The sequence below is a fragment of the Coregonus lavaretus genome (assembly GCF_964263955.1).
Source record: "Coregonus lavaretus genome assembly, chromosome: 30".
NCBI classification, from domain to species: domain Eukaryota; kingdom Metazoa; phylum Chordata; class Actinopteri; order Salmoniformes; family Salmonidae; genus Coregonus; species Coregonus lavaretus.
The window spans coordinates 29,552,529-29,563,033 of NC_140017.1; the positions used below are offsets into that span (position 1 = coordinate 29,552,529).

The 10,505-nt window shown below is 40.0% G+C and overlaps 1 protein-coding gene across 2 annotated transcripts in view; it reads right to left on the bottom strand.

The window, feature by feature from the left end:
* LOC311106125 (serine/threonine-protein kinase ULK2-like) overlaps positions 1 to 9,012 on the bottom strand; it is a 50,609-nt gene extending 41,597 nt beyond the window's left edge. For both annotated transcript variants that reach the window (XM_084148442.1, XM_084148441.1), the window contains exons 1-2: positions 7,716 to 9,012; positions 311 to 403 (exon numbers count right to left, since the gene is read on the bottom strand). In XM_084148442.1, coding sequence (XP_084004568.1) covers positions 311 to 403; positions 7,716 to 7,805 — 183 coding nt within the window. In that variant the 5' untranslated portion in view covers positions 7,806 to 9,012. The remainder of the gene's footprint in view (positions 1 to 310; positions 404 to 7,715) is intronic.
* Between the last annotated feature and the right edge of the window lie 1,493 nt (positions 9,013 to 10,505).

Below are 10,505 nucleotides of genomic sequence, written 5' to 3' on the forward strand. Positions count from 1 at the left end.
GAGTGGAGGACAGAGGAGCCTCTTAAAGAAGAAGTTACAAGTCTGTGAGAGCCAGAAATCTTGCTTGTTTGTAGGTGACCAAATACTTATTTTCCACCATAATTTGCAAATAAATTCATAAAAAATCCTACAATGTGATTTTCTGGATTTCTTTTTCTCAATTTGTCTTTCATAGTTGACGTGTACCTATGATGAAAATTACAGGCCTCTCTCATCTTTTTAAGTGGGAGAACTTGCACAAATAGTGGCTGACTAAATACTTTTTTCCCCACTGTAAGTGAGAAGCAATTAGGTTAAGCATACTACTCACTTTGAGGATTTTGATTTCCTTGCCAAGCAGGATCTGGGACTTGGAGAGGTTCTTCTTGTTAATGCTCTTGACAGCCACCTCCCAATCCGTCTTCTGCAGTCGGAGGAAGGAGAGAAATAAAGAAGGAACAATTAGTTAAAATCCCTTTAGACGTGTTCAGTTCCCCCATCACTCACACTAATGCCAAGGGAAGCGTGTGTGTGTGTAAAGCCCAGGACAGCTGGCCTTTAATTGCTTTGTGTGCATCATTGTTTGTGAGAGAGAGATGCGGGGGAAGAGAGGACATCTTAGACAATAACCAACACAGGTTTCTTGGGTTTCAAATCAGATAGGCCTCTGTGACACTGAATGACACACTGACTGACAAAACAGTCAAACGAATACTAGAACACAGTTATCATGTGAGGTAGCCCACTCCCACTAAAACATGAGACCTATTTTCTACTCAAGTTCAGAGAGATAGTTTCCAGGCTTTCTTTATCCACATGAACCCTTAGTGTGAGTGAGTAGCCAAAAAAAATTACACTATTCAAGCTCACATGACTGAAAAGGCTTGATTTCTTTGCCCTTGAGCTACGGAGAGACACTGAGCTTGAATAATGACCACAACTCCAACTAACGTAAAAGGTTCTAGCCTAAATTGTTAGGCTATGTGGAATGGATGGTGCATTGTAAGACTTGAATAAAAAGAGCTGCTGCTTTCCAAATGAATCTAGGTTAATAGGAGATGTTTTCATTCCGCTAGGCAGGGTTGTACTGGCAGTGGCACAGGGAGGCAGCACGTGACAGCATGCCCCAGCCAACCGTGACATATACCGAGGAGGGGCAGCAAACAGAAACCCCATACAATAGAATGACCCCATTGGCCTATGGTGTAATGCTGAGCAGAGGGGGGTGGGTATTGTTTGCACCAAATCAAGTTAATGACAAGGCTCCTGCCATGATGACACAATCACAGTCAGAGAGACTGAAGGGCCAAGTAAGCACTTTCCATTCCAGGTTTTTTCGGCTGTTTGTGTAACAACAACAAAAAATCTCGAGGCAAGACGAATTTCGGTAGCCGAAGTCTATGCCCCTTCATCGGTCATTGGTCAACAGTAGGGATTCTTCAATGAAGTGTTTGTTGTCATTCAACGATAGACGACTCGTTTTAATGCTAAAATATTTGTCACTTGAGAAATACTGCACCCAACATATTAGTTAGATGTAAAATTGCGCGACTAAGATCTCCTTGGCAAAAACTTCTAAATTAATGACCAATTTCTTGAGTTATTTTAGATTAATTCTGACTATTTTGAGGAAGTGCATACTGGCTACGGCACCTCAAGATGGACTATTGCAGCTTTTTTCTCGTCTTTCAAGCGAAGGTCTTTTAAGGGAGTATGTGAGCACACTTGTTCGGTTCAACTAGCCGAGTGCGGCTAGGTGCCAGCCAAACCGAAGCATGTTGAAGCCTTAAGTGTCAGCAACATGTTAGGGATGTGCATCTTTCCCTTTCAAGACGATTCGATATGTATCTAGACACATGGGCTCCGATACGATACAGGAACGATACTTTTTAGTTTGAAATGATTTGGTGGGATTTGGTTTGACTAGAGAATGAATCGATGCGATGCACTAACATTTGTTGCATAAACATTAATTTTCCATTCTAAAATTAAAATATTCTGCTGATGGAGCTCATGAGCTGGGCCTCGCTTAGCTGGATCTGTCTGAGCTGACTAAATCACCATCACCCACTAATTAACTTGTCATTTTTGCAGATTAAGTGTTTGAGCTAGTAATGTATAAATATTTATCGTTTACACAAATTAGCTATGACATAGCCAATGAATATATAGCACAACTTTGGATTTCACCTCCATCTCAAAATCTAATGGTTTTGACTGTTTGGATGTTTTTAGGGCGTGATCTTCTCTTCTCGCTTCCGCCATGCAGTGCGCCTCGCAGAAGTGATTGGTATCCTAGTTATGAAATTATCAACTTTACCCTATATATCTAAAAATGACCATATACACTGATTGTTTAAAGCAAAACTATTACTGATGGTGAACCTGAACAATCCAAACAAAATCTATTGTATAAGCCCCGTTCAGCAGGTATAGCCAGATGAGAGTTGTGTCTCCAGTAGCCTACTTTTATTCCGGTAAAATAATAGCGCATTGATAACAATAACCTAGCAAATGACATAGGTTGTCACTCAACTAATAAAGCCTAATATCACGCAAGCCATTTTAGCATTTGAATGCTGAAGGTGCCGCGCAGAATGCCAAGAGTGTGCAAAGCTGTCATCAAGGCAAATGGTGGCTATTTGAAGAATCTCAAATATAAAATATATTTTGATTTGTTTAACACTTTTTTGGTTACTACATGATTCTATATGTGTTATTTCATAGTTGTGATGTCTTCACTATTATTCTACAATGTAGAAAACAGTAAAAATAAAGAACAACCCTTGAATTAGTAAGTGTGTCCAAACTTTTGACTGGTACTGTACATTCTAAGTGATTTCAATGAGTCTTTCTCCATTCTGATTGTTTTATACTGTTCAATTCAACCCAAAATAATTTTCAGCATTTTCATCAATTTCTGCATTTCCACACTGCCACATAGTGCTGCAGAATATGGGCAAACAATCTATGCCTTATTTTTAACTAAATGTTGCAATTTGCAATTTAGAGCAAAACACTTGGGTGAACTGTTGGAATCATGGGAATAGAATGATTATTCTAATTCTATAGTTAGAATATAATAGTGTGCACTTTGAATACAGTGTTGTTTGACATGTCAACTAATGAAAATGCCAGGGAGGAGTTATTGTGACAGGGTGGGAACCAAAGTAATCTTTGCCAACATTGACTGTTTTCTCTTAGCTACTTAATGTAGCTAACATATTCATCCTTTGCGCATTCCTCTTTGCTTTATAAGATACTGTTGAACAAACAACATGCTGATTTAGGTCTACACCATCACTGGTATTATCAGGCTGTATAGCTAATTACGTTTGTGCTGACTCAGTACATTTATTAGCTAGCTAGCTAGCCAGCTAACTAACGATTAGCATTAGCGGCTAACAAGATTTAGGCCCAACTAGCTGTTTGCAGATGTACCATAAGAAACACAAACTAATAGTGTAATTATGGAACGCTAGTGGAGTTATAGGGCGGCAGGTAGCTTAGTGGGTAAGAGCGTTGTGCCAGTAACCGAAAGGTCGCTGGTTCTAATCCCCGAGCCGACTAGGTGAAAAATCTGTCGATGTGCCCTTAAGCAAGGCACTTAACCCTAATTGCTCAAGTAAGTCGCTCTGGATAAGAGCGTCTGCTAAATGACTAAAATGTAAATGTAATGTTATGTTAAGAAGTAAAGTGAAAACAGCATTGTTGCATGTGTTGCATTGACCATGCAGACTGAACGCAAGTGTCTCGTGGTGGAGGAAAAACAAATGCGCTCCTTGAGTGACAGGGGGCGAGGCTAGGTCTGTGTGATCAGCAGCACCGAGATTTGGAACAAAGGACTGATCACCCCAATCCACAAAAGTGGAGACAAATTTGACCCCAATAACTACCGTGGGATATGCGTCAACAGCAACCTTGGGAAAATCCTCTGCATTATCATTAACAGCAGACTAGTTCATTTCCTCAGTGAAAACAATGTACTGAGCAAATGTCAAATTGGCTTTTTACCAAATTACCGTACGACAGACCACGTATTCACCCTGCACACCCTAATTGACAAACAAACAAACCAAAACAAAGGCAAAGTCTTCTCATGCTTTGTTGATTTCAAAAAAGCTTTTGACTCAATTTGGCATGAGGGTCTGCTATACAAATTGATGGAAAGTGGGGTTGGGGGAAAAACATACGACATTATAAAATCCATGTACAGAAACAACAAGTGTGCGGTTAAAATTGGCAAAAAACACACACATTTCTTTCCACAGGGCCGTGGGGTGAGACAGGGATGCAGTTTAAGCCCCACCCTCTTCAACATATATATCAACGAATTGGCGAGGGCACTAGAACAGTCTGCAGCACCCGGCCTCACCCTACTAGAATCTGAAGTCAAATGTCTTCTGTTTGCTGATGATCTGGTGCTTCTGTCACCAACCAAGGAGGGCCTACAGCAGCACCTAGATCTTCTGCACAGATTCTGTCAGACCTGGGCCCTGACAGTAAATCTCAGTAAGACAAAAATAATGGTGTTCCAAAAAAGGTCCAGTTGCCAGTACCACAAATACAAATTCCATCTAGACACCGTTGCCCTAGAGCACACAAAAAACTATACATACCTTGGCCTAAACATCAGCGCCACAGGTAACTTCCACAAAGCTGTGAACGATCTGAGAGACAAGGCAAGAAGGGCCTTCTATGCCATCAAAAGGAACATAAAATTTGACATACCAATTAGGATCTGGCTAAAAATACTTGAATCAGTTATAGAACCCATTGCCCTTTATGGTTCTGAGGTCTGGGGTCCGCTCACCAACCAAGAATTCACAAAATGGGACAAACACCAAATTGAGACTCTGCATGCAGAATTCTGCAAAAACATCCTCCGTGTACAACGTAAAACACCAAATAATGCATGCAGAGCAGAATTAGGCCAATACCCGCTAATTATCAAAATCCAGAAAAGAGCCGTTAAATTCTATAACCACTTAAAAGGAAGCGATTCCCAAACCTTCCATAACAAAGCCATCACCTACAGAGAGATGAACTTGGAGAAGAGTCCCCTAAGTAAGCTTGTCCTGGGGCTCTGTTCACAAACACAAACAGACCCCACACAGCCCCAGGACAACAACAACAACAACACAACTAGACCCAACCAAATCATGAGAAAACAAAAAGAGAATTACTTGACACATTGGAAAGAACAAACAAAAAAAGAGAAGCTCTCAAGAGAAGACAGGCTATGTGCACACTGCCCACAAAATGAGGTGGAAACTGAGCTGCACTTCCTAACCTCCTGCCAAATGTATGACCATATTAGAGACACATATTTCCCTCAGATTACAGCGATCTACAAAGAATTTGAAAACAAACCCAATTTTGATAAACTCCCTTACCTACTGGGTGAAAAACCACAGTGTGCCAACACAGCTGCAACCATTGTAAATACAACCCATATTTATGTTTATTTATTTTCCCATTTGTACTTTAAACTATTTGCACATTGTTACAACACTGTATATATACATAATATGACATTTGAAATGTCTTTATTCTTTTGGAACTTCTGAGTGTAATGTTTACTGTTAATATTTATTGTTTATTTCACTTTTGTTTACTATCTACTTCACTTGCTTTGGCAATGTTAACATACGTTTCCCATGCCAATAAAGCCCCTTAAATTGAAATTGAAATTGAGAGGTGCCTCAAGTAGGAGAGAGAGATGCCTCAAGTAGGAGAGAGAGATGCCTCAAGTAGCTTAGTAAACTATAAAAATGGACGTTACACACGGCGTATCCCATTTTAACAAACATTCAAATACCAATATAGCATTTCAAGTAAAATCCCAAACCGGTCCATGCATCAATAACGGTATATCGTAAAATACAGTATACCGCCCAGCCCTAGATCCCACCCTGGTCACCAACGTAGCTGCCCGATGTAGAGAGAGACATTTACATTTGAGTAAATTAGCAGACGCTCTTATCCAGAGTGACTTACAGGAGGAACTAGGGTTAAGTGCCTTGCTCAAGGGCACAGACAGATTTTTCACCTAGCAACTTTTCGGTTACTGGCCCAACGCTCTTAACCCACAAATAAAAGACAACAGGCAAATGCATATGTGCTCTCAATCTCTAAATAGTGACGGCAGGGCTAGTTCACACTGCAGGACTTGGTGAATAGATCATTGGGAGACAAAAGTGGGAGACAATAATGAATAAAAATGCTCATACAAGCACATGCATCTGTAGTGGGTGTTCTCCAACTCTAAAATGCACTAGACTGTGTAAGTCAAAATCCAGAATAGAACAGACAACAGGCAAATGCATAAGAGGTCCCATTGTGTAAATCAGGGATGGGCAACTGGCAGCCCATGGGCCGCATGAAGGCCCTCTGATCAATTTCCAGTTTCAATTTAGCAACTAATTCGGGGTCTCAACTTACTGTTGCGAGTTAGAATACACAAGGTGCAATTTCTAAATTTGGTTTTGCATTAGCAGTTTTTCTCTTGTTATGTAAGTCACTGACAGTCAGTCATTTAGCACATATCAGCTAAAATGTTTTAGATTATCTGGCTGCAAAACTATCTAAACTTGTTATTATCATAGAATTACCTGCTGGGGGGCCCCCATTGATTTTGTCAGTCTCACTCAGATATAATATTAAACATTTCTCTCCACCCTATGGCAAAATGTGTAGAATTGCACGAAATTAACTATAAAACGTAAAACAAATGTATCTCCACTGTCAAGAGGGGAGACACTACAATGTTTTGATGGCAATGTGGTGTGGTGGGGGGGTATGAATGTGGATACACAGACCCGCGAGCAACTGTGGCAATAGGGTAGCATGGTGACATCATCCCTGGATGCATCACACAGTGAGATAGATGTGGAGCAGGCTCAGACATATGTAACATTCTCTCCTCTCTGACCATCCTTCAGCTGCGCCTTGATCGACAGAACACTGTTTGGTCCACATCCCCATCATGGACAGTTACCACAGTCCTGTCAGTCAGTCAATATGTTTTGTTATCACTGTGAGTGTGTGGCCAATCAAGCTAATAGGATGAATGTATCTTCACTAGACTATCATCTCATTCCATTGTTGATATAAAAATGTAAAAAAGCAGTCAGGATTGCATTGATGTGTAGACTATTGCTCATATCATGACTGAAAATGGAGAAAGAAGACCTCTTGAGGAGGAAAAACAAGAAGACATGCTCCTTTCTCTTCACCTTGTCTAGGCTGGCTGGCTACATCAGCAAGCTATTCACTGCTGTTTGAGTCATCCGTTTCATGAATGAACGGCTCGCATCTCTCTGCACCCCAGGGCCAGACCATAACGCAAGATTGCACAACATCATCACATGATCGAGGCTTATGAAACACAATCACATGCATGAAAAACATGTAAATAACATTGTTATATTTGAATAAGGTGAAGCCTATAAATGTATAGACTTGTATTTAATTGCAATTTTTGCATCACTATCGTAACTAATATTTATAATGTCTAGTTAGTTGAAGGAAAACTAAACAAAACTATGCCAAATGACAGTTTATTTACTGCAGTGCAATGCCATTGACACAGATTTATATAAACATCACTACTCTCACATAACCTCAGAGAGAAAAAAGAGGAGAGGGGAGGTAGGGATGGAGGAGGGAGGGAGGGGGCAAGCAATGCAATGGGAAAGATGGAGATGCAGACCTTTAATGTTCCAGATATTTACCTTTCTGTGCCTTCCTTTGAACACCACAGCAAAAGCCCCATGTCCCACCAGGTCCTTTCTGCTGTATTCAAAGTCTCCCACAGTCTCCATTGTCAAAGTAACTGTCCAATTTAGGTCAGGTGTCGAAAGGTTCTTTCTTCAGTGATGCACGTTGAAGGATGCTCTCTTTTGATAGCAGAACCCTGGTGCAACAATGTATCCACCCAAACGTTGCTTTAGCTGTCAATCAAACTAGTGCTTGTGGCGTTTACAAAATACAAGTCAGTTTTACAAGGACACGCATATTCCAGTCCACCTTTGATATTGCCTGAGAAATAGCCAGGTGATGATACAACTGATCACGTTTAAAATGGGATGCAAAACTGGAGCTAGTGTCAAATTCTTCCATGTCAGTAGCCAAGTACAACAGATTATGTAAGGCTTGACGTTGAACTATTTCCACAATCAGACACTGCAGTCAGCTTTACGCATGGCTGGCCACAATCCCAAGGTAATTTACACAATGTCAGTCCCTACTGCCAGCTGTCATTTTCTGACCCAGATTGCTAGCGTTGCAAGCTGGCTAGCTAGCTAATTATATATGCATGTAGTTAGCAAACAAAATAGCTGAAAACAGCTTTTCTTGACATTCTACATGATGTCAAGTGTTCTGGATAAATAGATTGCAAGCGTCAAACACCCACAGACACTTCAACTATATAACCAGAGTGACATGCTGTGACGACAAGCGTCATGTTGCCCATTCATTGTTGCTGGCAAGCAACCATGCTAACAACATATTATATAGCTACCTAGCTTTAACATTAGCTTCATGCTAGCTAAACAGAATATCAATTGAATTGACGGACATCAATTTGTAAGGATCAGATTATCGCAGGGTATCATAAGAAAAGAAAAAATACAGGCTTATTTATTTGCCTGAAAAGCAACACTACTGAGTTTGAATATAATTCGTGTAAATCACAGCTAGCTGTCATAATAGTCCTCTTGTGGCGAGATGTTCAATACAGATGACGTCTCTCCTCTTCGAAAACATTGACTTCCGTGCGATTCTCTTCAATGTAATCCAAATTGCATCTATTCAAAATCCTTGATTTTCATCATTGGTCATCAAATCTCAGTCACAGGGAGAACATAGTTGGGTCCGCAAGAATATGGCAACCGATTCATGTTCACCTTTACAGTACGACAAGTAAAACCACTGAATGTATGTCCCTTATTAAGGTCCATCTGCTAAATTGTTTTGGTTTCGTCTTGCCCCTTCGCTTCACATTGGCCAAGTACAGCGTTGTCTCCTGACGCGTTACCAATGTCAATACAGAACAAATCGCGAAAAGAGGACCGTGACAAATAGTTTATACCATATCCCTCCGCGGACTACGTCAATGCGCAATATACCCTCCGCCACGAAGGATAGTTCTATAGGTAATCTCGGTTAACACAGAACTAAAAACTCGCTTTGTAGCTTTGATTTCATTTGAATAATAATATATTACATCATTCATTGTAAATCCAAAATAAGTTCACAGAGTCACACTCTTAAACAATGTGTATAAAAGTTTCCCCTTCCCCTACTGAATTAATAGTTAATTTCTTCATTCTCTATGGTACATTTTCCATAAAAACAAATATTTGAAATTGGTCCCCAAATGCAATATTTTTTTTACTTGAAATCGAATATTTAATACAATCTCTAGAATTAGTTAATGACAAAAAACAATATCTATTCTTACAACTCTACCATAGGTTTATACAATTGTAACCCCTGACCTTGTTCTTTGTATTTTACTGGAGGTACTTTCACTTTAATGCAACTGTAGTCACTGGCAAATTCATGTGTAGTGATTTTGATTTCTTATTTTTGTTTTATTTCATTTTGTTTCATACGAATAAAATATATTTGTAGTGATGTCCTATGTTTATTTGTTATTGTAATTTGAATAATACAAAGAAAAAAAATACTAAAGTCTCGTGTGATTGGTCAGATGCTCGATGTATGTAGTCTGTCCATGAGAGATTATCATTAGGCTACTCATCTTTTGTTGTTAATTTAACTGTTATGTATCTACCAGAATCAAGGTATGCTTGATTAAAAAAAAAACAGAAACCATGCAATTGTTTGACTGACACCCATAAGATAAATGCTGTGTTCATGTGCCAGTCGGAACTAGGAAACTCGAAAATGTCCGATTTTCTAATTCGTTGAACGCGGCACGTGTATAACTGCAACCAGTTAGCAAGTCGGACATTTCCGAGTTTCCTAATTCCGACTGGAACAAGAACGCTCGCCAAAAGAAAACGTTTTATTCTTGAAAAATTACACAATAATTTCCAAGTGTTTCGGCTACATCATATAAGTGAGATATACGAATACAAGTATTAGCCTACAGCATGGTGTATTCAAATCTTACCCTAAAAGGTCCGGAGTCTGCTGTTTTCCTGTTCTACCTGATAATTAATTGCACCCACCTGGTGTCACAGGTCTAAACCAGTCCCTGATTAGAGGGGAACCATAATAATATGCCATTTAACAACGCTTTTATCCAAAGAGATTTACAGTCATGCGTGCATACATTTTTGTGTATGGGTGGTCCCGGGGATCGAACCCACTACCCTGGCGTTCCAAGCGCCGTGCTCTACCAGCTGAGCTACAGAGGACCACATGTACATGAACAAAGCAGTGGAGATGGCTTCGAGGTCCATAGTTGAGTTTAAGGGACCTACAGTAGACCAGCGGTTAAGACCGTTGGGCCAGTAACCGAAAGCTCGCTGATTCTAATCCTGAGCCGA